General features: G+C 45.5%; 1 protein-coding gene across 1 annotated transcript; it reads left to right on the forward strand.

The window, feature by feature from the left end:
- The first annotated feature begins 1,809 nt into the window (after positions 1-1,809).
- Positions 1,810-13,619, forward strand: LOC147672991 (uncharacterized). Its single transcript, XM_086947832.1, has 2 exons — positions 1,810-1,945; positions 12,814-13,619. The coding sequence occupies exons 1-2, from the start codon at positions 1,810-1,812 to the stop codon at positions 13,617-13,619; spliced, it is 942 nt and encodes a 313-aa protein (XP_086803958.1).
- Positions 13,620-14,968: the final 1,349 nt, after the last annotated feature.

Raw genomic sequence — 14,968 nt, forward strand, 5'->3', positions numbered from 1 at the left:
ATGTCAATGGCATTGCATGTCCCAACAAAACTATGGCAATGACATGCAAAGTAGGCGTTACGTATCCAAATAATGCTAACAAGTTAACTAACTGCACCTTGCAAGATTAGCAAGGCTGACACAGACATGAGAGAAACAAGCAAACTCATGCAAATGCACAATAGCTCCCGGAATGTAAAGCCACAACATACATGTCCCTAAGGAAGGTGACATCGTGCCACAACATATATGCATGGGAGTGGTACTGGACAGCGCTGCAAACAAGGTTACAGGGTTGCCCTGTGACAAAGATACACTCAACAAATGTGCAACAACAACAATATTGTGTGCATTCCTATGGCACAACCATGAAAATTGTTGCTGCAAGAAGACAGTGAGGCAACACTTCTCACCATGTCCCTCCTTGCAATAGCATGGATGTACAGTACCCACTGGACATTGCTCCATGAATTAAGCAATGACATATCCTTTACAAATCATAATGTCAGTGTATGTACAACCATGCCGCAACTCCACCAATGCATAGTGGCAGACGATGCCAATGGCACTGCCCACATGCATGGCTGCTGTTAGACGGGGACCGGGAGGGTCGGCCGAGGACAAGGGGAGAGGCCTCCGGTGAGGGCCGTCTCCAGCGATCGTACAGACAAGTAACTTCCCCCCCACAGACGGACACCACACAAGGATAAGGTTAACGTTCTTTATATGCAATTCTTGAAGTACGGTGGTACGGTACAATGAGATCAGGACACGAGGATCCTCTCAATTCTAGTCTCTGAAAGGGAAAGGGGGTAGCGGGACAGTCTTTGTTACCAATCTGGTATTGAGATGAATCGATGGGTAGCTCACAATCCTCGAGCTCGGCGTTCGAGAAGGACGGGCCGCGGCAGTGCCAGCAGGTCCCGAGGTGGTCGTAGGTAGAAACGGGCCGCGGCAGCGCCAGCAGGTCCCGACGAGTACGAAGGTTGCAAGAAGGCCGCGGCAGCGCCAGCAGGTCCAACGAGGATGAAAGTTGCAGAAGGCCGCGGCAGCGCCAGCAGGCAGGACGACAGTTCACAAGGCAGGGCTGCGGCAGCGCCAGCAGTCCGTCAAGGATGAGTTCTTCACGGTGTCTCTCGACTCCAGGATACAACTGCCCCAGTTATAGGTCTGGCGCCCTTTGATGTCCGGACCCTCGCACTTGGAGGTCGGGAGGTCCGGGATGAGGGAGTCCAGACACCCAGCAGGGGGGTGGAGCCAGCGCCAAGGGAGGCCGGGGGCGATCGGCACCTGGCGGGGGAGAGCCATCGACACTTCTTTCTCCCATTGACCTGCCAAGTGGTCCGTTCACCTCCTGGGTGGATGGTGGTGCCGGGATGTCGGGGCCTGGCCAGGCCCAGGGTCGGGGTCGGGCTGAGGCCACGCGGCCTCGTGGTGCAGTGTCCAAGATGGCGGCCGGGCCGGGCAATGGTGCTGACGGTGGCCCGGGCCAGTAATACAGAGATGTCCCGGAGCAGGCGTCCCGTAGGGGACGGGTTGCGGGTTGCTTCTGTGGGTAGCACCTGGAGAGCCGGTGTCCGGGCCCTGTCATGCGGGGAGGAAGCGAGCCCTTCATGTGGCCTGTCCAACAGCTGCCATGAGGTAGGGGGAAAGTAGGGATGCAAGTACATTCATGAGGGGTGCAGAAATGATGGTGTCATTCGAGATCCTAACAGTGCTATTTGTGTGCTGTAGTGTCACAAGTATTTAAGCATTGGTGGACTGTCTTTGCACAAGGAGTGGATGAGATGTCATGCACTGCCCTTGCTCCAGCTGCAAGAGGGTGCAAGGATGGCGGTGGTGATTGCTGGTCAAGTCACATATGTCATGCATTCAATGATGGTAGTGCCAGGAGAGTATGAAGTCAGACCTGAATCAGAAGTACCTGCAGCTGTACTACAGGTACTTAAACATGTCCTGTTCAGTGGTATGTTGAGGTCCCTTGCTGCTTGTGTCTGATGTCAGTGAATTTACCCTGGAGGTGTTGTTGGTCAGGTAACTTAACCTACTGAGGTGGAACTGGAGGTCCTCGAGAGGGATGCTGTCTGTGGATGTCACACACTGGGGTGCAATGATGTCAACAATGGTGTTGGAGAATGTAGCACATGGCCTGTGTGTCCTGCACATGAGTGTGCTGTTGAGTATGCCCATGGGCCTGGTCACGATAATGTAGTTGTCGTAGTACATGGTCAACCATGGCACATTAGAGTGCCTGCTCATTCTGAGTGTACCAGTGTATGGGTTAACAATGCCTCTTCCATGATTGTGGTGCTGCCACATGCAGGTGACACAGAAGTTGTCAGTGACAGTGATGGTGATGTCTGTAGCAGAGTTACGTCCTGGCAGGTGAGGTGGCGTACAGGGTTGAAGGTGAGGAGGTTGCTGACATTGTATTGTTGCAGTGTCCAAGAGGAATAAACCTTGGTTCACAGTGTGGACCTGAGCCAGTCAAATGCAAACAGCGTAGACTATGGTTGCCGTAGTCATTAGCGATGACCATTACAATGTATGCTGCACAATGTCAACAATGCAATGCATGTGTTCCAAAATATCATCTCAAAATACTTCATTGTGACCACAATCATGTTGTGATGTAAGTACTTCATGTGGTAATGTGTGTCAGTATGAAAAACTAATACATTGTGACAAATCAGAAAAATATCGAAAATGTTGTGCATTTATGTGTCAAATAATAACATTTGGTTGTGTCATGAAGTGACATATGTCTGAACTATTATTTGTATAGATGTACATCATGAGAAATAGGGGGTGAAATGTTGAGAATATGAACACATGCTGTGTATATTTCTTTAGGCTATGAAAAATGGTGTGTGCATTACTCACTAATCTGACTCAATTGTGTGTGTCGTGGTTGTTCATAAAGGAATTTAATGCTTCAGGTCTGGGTGTGTGGTGACAAGGATAGATTGTCCATTTACTCACTGAACTTTGAACAGTGTCATTAAAGTCTCTGCTGTGCAACACCTACTCCACAGTTGCAACATGCCTAGTATTAACAATTAATTCAATGGAATGTGATGACATGGCATGGTTTGGTAATATGTATGTGCCTTTTGGCACAAGTGTTACACCTGCGCTGCATGGGGGCACAGTGGCAAACATTGGCAATTGGGGGGGGAGAGCTGTGAGTTAACAAATGCAGGAAATAACAATCAATCGTATCTTGAATGGCAGGGCACCTCGGCCACTGCAGAGCCTGATTGAGCCCTATGAACCTGCTCGAGCACTAAGATCTGCGGGTGGGGGACTGTTAAAAATCCCCAAGGTGAAGAAAGCCCGCATGGGAGGAAGATCGTTCAGGTATTTAGCGGCAAATCATTGGAACAAACTTCCGGTGGAGCTACGACTAGAACCGGCAGAAACTAGGTTCCGTGCTAAATTAAAAACATACCTATATGTCAGGTAGACTGCCCGCCCCTCAGTTAAAATCCCAGCTTCCGCCTCTCTCACCATAGCGCGGGGACACGCCGGTGTGCGTAACTCAGCGCTTTACAAATGCCCCTATTATTATTATTATTAATGTCTTATGGATGCAGGTATGTGTGTGTGATTGTGTGCTGCAAAACATAAAGTGGCCGATTCACAGAATGAACTTAAGACTCAATCCAAAACTTACTACTATATTGGTATTCACAGAATGCACTTACTAATTTTAGCATTCACAGAATGAACTTACTACTTTTGCAATTCACAGAAGTTAGGATTTTGTCCTAAGTTTCTCTGAAGACAGACTTAAGACAGACTAAAGGCAAAATCCTAACTTCTGTGAATACCAAAAGTACTAACAGCCAGATTCATGTACGGGCCGTTTTGCGTGTCCCTAATAGCGAATCATAGCGATTCGCTATTGAGGACACGCAAAACGGCATTCATGTAGGAATTGCTACTTAAATAGCGATTCCTACATGTTCTTTATTTGCGAGTAGCAATTTGCTACTCGCAAATACTCCCCATTCATTCCTATGGGCCAAGAGGCCCATTGGAATGAATGGGGATTTGCGAGTAGCAATTTGCTACTCGCAACTGAGATAGCGATTTTAAGGGTGACAGGGGTGTCCAAAGGACGCCCTGTAGCACCCCTAAAATGCACTTTTGGACAGGTGTTGCGCACACACATGTCCAAAGGACATGTGTGTGTGCTACATGCAACTTTGAAAAATGCTTTTAAAAGCATTTTTCTGAGTTTTTGCTATTTACCGACAGGTCTGACCTGTCGGTAAATAGCGGCCCCAAATGTCCAATATCGCTATTTTGTTGTGTGTCATGAATAGCATTTAAGGAATCTCTATTAGAGATTCCTTAAATGCCATTCCACGCAAATATGCGAATTCTTAAATAGCGATTTTTGCATTTGGTATCATGAATACCAAATGCAAAAATTGCGCGCGCAAAGGGCCAGATTCTGAGAATCTGGCCCTTTGCGAGTGCAATTTAGCTACATGAATCAGGCTGTAAGTTCATTCTGTGAATGCCAAAAGTAGTAAGTGCATTCTGTCAACACCAAAATAGTATTAAGTTTAGGATTGAGTCTGAAGTTTGTTTTGTGAATCAGGCACACATTGAGGGAAGTGTGACCTCAAAGCTGTGTCCCATTTCTCTGGAGCCTATGCAACCCTGCCTTTGTGTCACGTAAAAGGAATGCCCAACTTAAAAAGCTGAAGCCAGAAGAATCTTAAGAGGCATAATACGAGCCGATACCCAGCCCTAATAACAGCGACTGTGATACCATTAACTTGATGAGAAGAACTATACTCGCAGCTGTCTCCTATATTCAGAAATATTATCCAGAAGACGTCTAAAAGGCATCTCTCCTAATGCGACTGGCCATGAACTATAGCAGAATATACATTGGGCAGCCACGCTAATAATCAGGAAGTTATAATTTGGCTTTGTATCACGCTCAAGGGACACGCTACAGGCCCAGTTCAAACGCAATCAAGTCTGGAAAGCTAAGCTACTATTGATTTAAAAAAGAAAAATGCAGAATTCCTGAGGAAGGCGAACGGCCGAAACGCGTTGAAAGGAATATTCTCTGCGTATTGTTGAATGTTTTAAATATTTTCTAATGTGCAGTAACTATAATGTATTATATGTAAAAAGTGTGTGTACAAAAAAAACAAAAAAGTGTTAATATATGTATAATCAATAGAAATGAAATAAGAAGGAAAAAAAAGGAGGGGAAGAAAAAAACAAAAAGATGAAATATAAATAAACATTCTGAACAGAGATGATGTGGTAGAATTTTTTGATTTAAAAATATAAACAGCGTCTAGCTTACTCACAAAATATAAATGTAAATAACCTGACTTATTCCTTCCAAAAAAAACGTAAAAGGAATCAGCCAGCCAGGCTCACTACTCTGAGTGAATCACAACGCTGTGAAGTGCTGGTGTGACTGGTAATAGGAAATGGGATAAGTCATGCAGCCACATGCTGGAGTGTTGGCCATGTTTACAATGGAGGCTGAAATGCAGGCTGCATAGCAAACATGGAAGTGGGTATTACGGCTCTGGTCATCATGGGTGGTACCGGAGTCATCTTGCCAATATGCACATGACCCACCTCATCTTAGATGTCCCCTACCCACCCTCCCATGCCATGATGACACATAGCATGATCACATCAGTCACTCATCCCTTGGGTCTCAATAATAAGTCAGTTCAGTTCTCTCATCTGAGCCCACACTCCACATATGGTCTATGAACTACCACTAAGGCCCCCACCCCTGTCTTCATGTGTTCCGTCATCACTGAATATTGTACCTCACAATTAGCCTACTCAATGTCAGCCGCTGTGCAAACGTACAGCAGACGCATGTACATGGTGTGCTGAAGGCACGCCTATGGGAAGTCTGAATGCGCACATCTGTGGCCCTAATGCAATCATTTCCAGCAGCAACTGATCTAAAGTCACTCACTGATGCAGCTCAGCCAGCCTCCATGCACTCATACATGGAAAACATTGGAGAAAGACAACAGGCCTTTGCAAACATGACCCGCAGACATTTCACATGCCTACACTGCTGACAAACCTCAACCACCACCCTGGTCTCAAACACAGCCAACGCCAGCGTTTCTGCAAGTGAAAGTCACACCTGGATACACAACTGCGCATACCAGACCTCCACCCTCTGCAAGCCTAACAAACAGCACTACAGGGACACGGCATGGTAGAGCACTGATCTCTAAGAAGCAAGAGGCACCAGCAGATACCTTGGTAAGAACTGTATAAACACCAAGACACCTGAAATGTAAAACACATACATGGACGCAATGAGGGAGAACCACAAAAAAATAGTCTAAGGTAATGGAAAGTCCTGCAAACTCGTCAAGGTCCTGCATTAATACAACAACCTATGCTGCAAAGCCACAGACATCACCCTGGCACTACAGCCCTGTGATAAGTGTCCAACAAAGTTCACCATAAAGTAAAAAATGTCACTACAACAACTTTGCCATACACATGAGATGCCACAGGCAGCACCACGCAAACCTCTCCCAACACAACAGCCATACTACCATACCCACCGGGACACCAGTCACAGCTCAATGCACCCCCTCCAACATGAGATACAGCCACCTGTGGGATCACTACAGCCCTGTCCTCATCACATCAACAACAACACCAAGATCACCCTATTCACAGCCACAAGTGACATCTGCACCCTCCGGGACCAGGAGCTGTGAGTGTGCTCCAACACAGACTAACACCACACAGATTTGCTACACTACATGAAGCAGGATTCCAAGGAACAACGCTTAACTGGGTCACTCATCCCAGCAAGAGGTTCAAGGATCAGACGGACAACCTTCGCCTTTAAATGCACGTTATTACAATGCTGAATGCAAGAGGGACCATCTATGTGTCTGACCCTTGTCAACATCAACAGGGCTGCCTCAGCACCATTTATAACCAAATACAGCCTCAACATTGTATCCATTGCTGATGACAGACAGCTCCTACTCTCTCACACCTAAGACTACACCAACCAAACACTTGAAATACATTGAGGAATGCAGTACGTCGCAGTCTGCATGAACCACAGCTGCATGAAATCAAAATCAGAGAATACAGAAGTCTGTGTCCTTGGAACAACTCCTTCAGCATGCAACAACACCTGTTGGATCTCCCACTCTGATGAGAAGGGGCTGCGGCTACCGCTCAAAGAGACAGGTCTTGATGAGTCTTCTGAATGAGAGTAGGTCCTGGGTCTGCCGGGAGGGTGTGCAAGGTCTTGGCGTCGAGGTAGGACAAGGATCTGCTGCTGGAGGTTGGTCATAGGATGCGGTGGACAGTGGTGAGGGGGAGGCTGGTGGAGCGGACGTGGCGTGTGGGGGTGTAGAAGCTGAGTCTGCTGTACAGGTAGGCTGGTCCGGCCTACTGGAGTGCATTGTGTGTCTGGGTCTGAAGCTTGAAGCTGATCCAGTTGCTGATGGGGAACCAGTGTAGGTCTCACATTTGGGGATGATGTTGCTGCGGTGGGGGACGTTGACAATCAATGAGCAGTAAGTGTATTGGATGCGTTGCAGTACTTGTAGGTGTTTGTCTGGGAATCCTGCGTACAGTGCGTTGCGGTAGTCCAGTCTGCTGGTGCTCAGGGCCTGCGTCACAGTTATTTTTGTCTGGGGTGGGGATCCACTTGTAGATCCTGCATAGCATGCGGAGGCAGTTGTAGCATGAGGAGGAGATGGCGTCGACCTGCTCAGACATGGAGAGGGAGGAGTACTGGATGTATTGTAAGTTGCGTGTATGGTCAGTGAGTGTTCTTGCTGTTCCCAGTGTGGTTGCCCAACTGGAGTCGTCCCAGGCCCAGGGTGTGGGTCCGTGGGTGAGGACCTGTGTCATGTCCAAGTACAGTTTCAGACTGCTGCTCCTCATCCAGTTGGTGAGGGACTTCATTCCCTCGTGGAGGTTTGTCTAGGGTGTGTGTGGGTCCCTGGTGATGGAGAGGATGAGCTGGGTGTTGTTGGTGTAGGAGATGATGTAGAGGCTGTGATGGCGGCCCACGTGTACGAGGGGGACATGTACATGTTGAACAGTGTTGGGCTGAGGGATGACCCCTGGGGTACTCCGCAGATGATGTTGATGGCGTCCGATTTGATGGATGGGTTTCAGACACTCTGGACTCTCTGGGTTCTGCCGGAGAGTAAGGACGTGGTCCATTCTAGGGCCTTCAATTGGAATCATGATTCTCGGAGGTGTGTCTTCAGAGTGTGATGGCATACCGTGTCAAAGGCGGTTGACCGGTCCAGGAGGAAGAGGGCTGCTGTCTTGGTGCTGGCTAGTTGGCGCATGATGTTGTCTGTGCCGGACATGTGGACTGTCTTGCTGCTGTATGTACGTATGAATCCGGACTGGGACGGGTCAAACATGTTGTTGTCTACCAGCCCGCGGCCCAATAGCATGTTCATGATTACCTAGATGACCTTCGTTGGGAACGTGAGCAGGGAGATGGGCCGTGAGTCCTCGAGGGCCTTGGGGTGTGCCTTGTGCCTCTTGAGGAGGGCATTGCTTGTGGCGTGCTTCCATATTTCATGGAATTTTGCTGCATTGAAGAAGATGTAGATTAACTTGTGTAGTTGTGGTATGATCGCTTCCTCTGCTTTGTACAATAAGTGGTGTGGTGATGGTACTGCTGGTGATCCAGAGTGTATGGAGTTCATGACCATGTGTGCTACGTCCTTGTCGACGTAGTACCAGGAGGTGCTGTGGTTGGCGCCGGTGGTCCTCGCCGGGGAGGTGGAGTCTGGCATAGTTGGGGTGGTTGTGGTGGTGAAGCTGTCGTCGATGTCACCAAACGCGCGCTGTGAGAAGATGGACAGTGAGTCCCACACTTCTTGTGAGGGTGGGTTGTTGATAACGTTTGCGCATGGGTTCCTCTGTTCAATAACAATGCTGAAGACCTCATTGCTGTCGTGTGCATTGGTATCCAGACAGGCTTGGAAGGAGGAGCTCTTTGCCAATCTGTTGAGGTGGTGATGTATACACGTGGTGTCCTTGTGGACTGTGTGGTTGTGCAGTGTGTGTCCATGGAGCCATGTTCACTCCATCTTCCGGCATGTGCGTTGGTAGGTCTGGAGGTAGTCGGTGAACCGGGTGGCTCTGTTGCAGGCGTGGCTGTTGGAGGGTAACGTGAGTGGGGCAAAGGAGTTGGTGCAGTCCTACATACACTGTCAGAGTTTTTGGGCACTGGCGACTGGGTTGGTGGGGTTGTAGTTCGGGCTCTGGCTGAGGGGTGTGACCAGCTGGTCTACGTTTACTTTTACCCAGCATTGGTGAGGCAGCAGTTGTCTGCGGTGGTGTGTGGTTGATTAATTGAAGGTAAAATTGATGCTGCAGTGGTCGGTAACTGGCGGCGTGGGTTTGGTCCCGAGTTGTCTGCAGCCGGGTCTGGTGAGGTCGTTGATCAGTATGGTGGAGTTGTCGTCATTGTTGTCCTTGAGGTGTAAGGTCAGGTCCCACAGGATGATGTAGTGCGTGGAGGGGAGTGCGTGGGTGCTGGCGAGGTCATTGATGGAGCAGCAGAACTGAGCACAGGGTCGGTGTGCTGTACACGAGGGTCCTCTGAGGGTGGTGTTGGGTGTCGGTGTGGATGTTTATGTGCAGGTGGTTGGCGGTGTTGATGGTGTTGTCTGCATGGGTGCCGACCTTGAGGGTGGACTTGTGGTCGATGGTGACCCATCCACCAAATCAGTCAGCGCAATCCCTGCGGTTGATCTTGTAGCTGTCTGGGATGTCTATGGTGATGTTGGTCGCAGAGGAGTAGTTCCACCAGGTCACGTTGAATAATCACACATCTGGGGCGGAGGTGTCAAGCAGATCCCAGAGCATGATAATGCATCGGAGGTGGCTGGGTCCACTCCATGGGGGTTTGGTGGCTCAGTTGCATGTGAAGCTGCATGTGCGACAGGAGGGTACACAGACAAAATATCGATTTTTTAATATCGATAAGCAAAAATATCGAAGTTTTAATATCGATATACAGAAATATCGAAGGTAAGTAATATCGACAGTCTAAATATCGATATTGGTATGATATCAGTAATATCGAAGTTGTAAATATCGATGTTAATAATATCGAAATTAATAACTTTGATGTTACTAATATCTATTTTTAAATAAATTTAGTGTATATTATATTGTATTAATTATGTTTTAATATTTTTTTTAATGTTATTTTATTAAATATTGTGTTTTACTACTGTAGCGGGTTGTGGGTTTATAGGGGAATAGGGTGGGAAGTAATTTAATTATGTTAAATTAATTATTAATTATTAGGAATTATTACTTAATTAATTGAGAATTAATTTTAAATTATTTTAATTAATTTATTAATTGATAAATATGTTCTGTAGCGGGTTATGGGTTTATAGGGGAATAGGGTGGGAAGTAATTTAATAATAATTAATTAATTGATATATGTTTGTACATATTTTAAATAATTAATTGGTAATTAATTTCTATTAATTAGTTAATTAATTATTATAATTTTTTATCATATTTATAATTATTAATTAGTTGGTAATTAATTATTATTAATTATTTAATTAAATTAATTAAAGTAATTTTTATATATATTATTTATTGTTATTAATTAATTAATTGTGCAAAATAATATTAATTATTAAATTAAATTAATTACAGCAAATGTGCTAATATATTTATTTTATTGTTATTGTTAATTAATAATTAATTGGTAATTAAATAATATTAATTAATTGTGGGTACAGGGGTATTTTTAGGGTTCAGGGTCAGTTTTCAGGTCATGGGTACAGGGGTATTTTTAGGGTTCAGGGTCAGTTTTCAGTTCATGGGTAAAGGGGTATTTTTAGGGTTCAGGGTCAGTTTTCAGTTCATGGGTAAAGGGGTATTTTTAGGGTTCAGGGTCAGTTTTCAGTTCATGGGTAAAGGGGTATTTTTAGGGTTCAGGGTCAGTTTTCAGTTCATGGGTAAAGGGGTATTTTTAGGGTTCAGGGTCAGTTTTCAGTTTTTGGGTAAAGGGTTATTTTTAGGGTTCAGGGTCAGTTTTCAGTTCATGGGTACAGGGGTATTTTTAGGGTTCAGGGTCAGTTTTCAGTTCATGGGTAAAGGAGTATTTTTAGGGTTCAGGGTCAGTTTTCAGTTCATGGGTAAAGGGGTATTTTTAGGGTTCTGGGTCAGTTTTCAGTTCATGGGTAAAGGGGTATTTTTAGGGTTCAGGGTCAGTTTTCAGTTTGTGGGTAAAGGGGTATTTTTAGGGTTCAGGGTCAGTTTTCAGTTTGTGGGTAAAGGGGTATTTTTAGGGTTCAGGGTCAGTTTTCAGTTCATGGGTAAAGGGGTATTTTTAGGGTTCAGGGTCAGTTTTCAGTTCATGGGTAAAGGGGTATTTTTAGGGTTCAGTGTCAGTTTTCAGTATTTGGGTTAAGGGGTATTTTTAGGGTTCTGGGTCAGTTTTGGGTTTTTGGGGTACAGTCGTACAGGGTAAAAATTAAATAAATTTAAATTAAATCAATTAAATGAAATTATAAAATATAAAATTACATTAAATTATTACGTTTTTAATTTATTTTAAATGTATATGTATTAGTTTTAATTTTTTTATTATGTTTTAATATTTTTATTTAATATTTGTAAAATTATATGTATTTTATAATTATTTTAACATTATTATTAATACATTTAAAAAAACGATATTTTTAATTCCGATATTTTTGTACTACGATATTATTTTTTCGATATTTTTGTACTTACCTTGTTAGGGATAGGATTCCGATATTTTTGACTTCGATATTTTTGTCCCGATATTTTTGTAGGTCGATATTTTTGATTTCGATATTTAGTCAGACATTCGACAGGAGAAGGGTCCCGTGTGTATGTCATTGTGGTGGCCTGGAAGCTAGTGTTGTATTGGCTGGCATTGAGTGCATGGAGGGTACAGGCGTAGTACTGGAGTCTGGTGTAGTCACGTTAGTGGCCACAAGGGGTCCTGGCGCTGGGCATGGTCCAGGCGCAGATGGCTGCAGCCTGGTCTGCTTAAGGTGTGCCTCTGGTGCGCAAGTAGCACAGTCGAGCAAGGTTTAGCACATATGGGGATGTGGGAGGGAGGAGCAGCTGGTAGGCGGGAGCAGCAAGTGTGCATGGGGTGGTGGAGCAGTGGCACTGAAACAAAATGGTGTGCAAACAGGGGGGAAAGTAGTTGCACTGAGGCCACTAACGGGACACTAATATGGTGGTTCTGCACACCTACCAGTGTGTACTCAGCAGCGGCAGCACGGGCACACAGGGGGAGCTGGGTGTAGGTTGAGAAACATACCAGGAGCAATCTGGATTATCCAAATATAACGTAATTAGCATGAAGACACTGGAAATGGGCCACACACAAACAACACAGCCGTGATGGCTATGACAGGTGGGATGATGTGAGATAGTAAGAAATCCATGTCCCAGATCCTCAGTAATTGTGGCCTGATACCTGTTGCACACATATAGAGTGCAAAATACCCCTTGGACTTGCTACTGTGCTGGAATGTGTCCCCAATATACACCTACAAAACAGACATCAGGACATGCCCTCAAGTTGAATGTTGCAAGTTTGCAAGCACTGTCTGGCCATGTGGACAAACATTTTGTATCCATCAAATGATTCATGCCATGTCATTTTAGGTAGCATGAGTGATGATGTGTAGCTTTAACTTTGACATGTTGACACACAAAAAGGGTAGATGACTCAAAATTGTGCATCTGTACACCATATGTCAGACATGATCATAAACATACATCTATTTTTCATTTCAGGGCATGGTATACCTACTCATGAGCAGGAACCTATGTTTGAATCCGATGATGACGGCGGTGACAGTGTACCAAGTGTGGACACAGACCTCATCCAGGACCTGTTAGTATCAATACAAACTCCCTCTCCCGGCACAAGAAGGCAAAGCAGCCCAGTGGGATCTCCGCTTGCCCAACATGGAAGCACTCCTACGCCACCTCCCACAACATCTCTGCCTCACCACTCGCCGAACACGCTGAATTCTTTTGAACAACGTGTTGTGGATGTACAGGGTCAGTTGGCACAGGAGGTGCGTAAAGGGATTGAGAGCATGGCAGGCACCCTAGAGGGAGTGCTCCGTTGCCTAACATCCAATAGTGGCAGTGCGGAAACTGGTAGCAGCAACGATGCACCACCACGTACTTTGTTTCACGCCATGAATGACATATCAGAAGTCATGCAGCAGAGGCACAGACAAATGCCCAACACAAGTGCCAGCCTTGAAGTTGCCAACAGGCTGAGGGAAATTCAGGACACCCTTAAAGAAATGAATGCAAAACAGGATGCATACCTAACCAACCTGGCTGCCTACCAACGGGATGTTACAGCTGTGCTTGAAAACCACCAAGTCATGCTCAGTGCATTTATGCGTTACCTGATGGGCATGGAACATGATGCAGGTACAATCCCGTCAACATCTGCAGTCCCTGATGTGTCTATGCCTCCTATGCCGACTGCACCACTGATTACACCATCAGCTGTGACAACAAACACATCTGATGAAGAAGATTCAGACGAATGTCCAGTCCTCCGCAAAACTATGCGTTAGCATCACATATTGTATCAGGACAATAAATATACACTGTCTGGTGCACATAATACTGACATTGTACCCCAGTAATGATGAAAACCAAATTACTGCTAGGCAATGGATGTACAATAAATTATCTGTGGCCTCCCTCCATGAGGTGAACGTATGATGTTGACACTCCCTTATCACACAATAAAAAACTACTCACTCATGCATGTCACAAATGTCATGTTGATGTATGGACTGTGCATGTACATCCTCAACCCTACTGCATGTGACCCTTGATCATTAGACTCCTGTCATACCTTGCTACTTGCTAAGTTGTGTCACTTACATTAATTTGCAACCACAACATGCAATGTCCAACTGGCAACGTTCATAAAGTGACTAGTAACGTGTGTACTACAGCATTGCTAATGTGCAACAGAACGAATGATGACATAAGTTAGAATGACTAACACTACAAGTTAGTACAAGGAGGGGGTGACTGGGAAAATCAGATCTGCTTGCGCGCTACCATAAATGTGGGTCAGTCCAAGGTGTATGTATGTGATGATGAAATATCTGACATACCACATGTATGTATGAAAGGAAAACATCAGCACGTGGCTGGCATCAAAGGCACATCCTAAGGTAAGATAAGTAGCAGACAATTCTATTAACTTAAGCATAGGAATAGGGACATGCTTCACACCAGTGATTGCAACAACATCACACAACACTCAAATGGTGTCTCATGTATGAAGTCCTACAAACACTTCATTGCTGCTGCAAAGACTGTGGCCCTTATGCCTTAAAGCCTTGTGGCACCGAAGCGTCACGATTTTCACTTTTCTAAAGTGATTCAAGGCTGTCATTGATGACAATGCCAGATGTATGTTGACACACTGACGGACAAAATTAGCTGCGGAATTAGCCATGGCAAGATGACTTACATGACATGTCAGAATTGAGATGTCCCAACACATATGTGAATCTGAGCGAATGGCAAAGCCTCGGCACACCACTGATCCTTGAGCACGGTTACACCTTTCATTTGGAGAAGTGAGAACGTGACCGATTTCAAGCTTGGAGTCTGTTAGAAAATCCACTAAATCGCTATGTGAAAATGAGTCAGCTACCATACTTCCACAATAAGTACTTATGTACAGGCCTGTCACACAGATTATTGTGCTACTACACACAAGAAATGTCATTCCCCAATTGCAAAGCCCCACTACACTTGTGGTACGATCCGTACCACTAGTACAATGTAGATTGCCAATGAGGCCATTTCCCAGTGGCACCATGGTCTGTCTGTGCCTTGTTCACTGTATTGTGCCCTTGGTGAGTGTGTCTGCTGTTCCTGATAGGGCTAATTTGGCCTG

The sequence above is a fragment of the Lissotriton vulgaris genome (assembly GCF_964263255.1).
Source record: "Lissotriton vulgaris chromosome 12 unlocalized genomic scaffold, aLisVul1.2 SUPER_12_unloc_1, whole genome shotgun sequence".
Lineage (NCBI taxonomy): Eukaryota > Metazoa > Chordata > Amphibia > Caudata > Salamandridae > Lissotriton > Lissotriton vulgaris.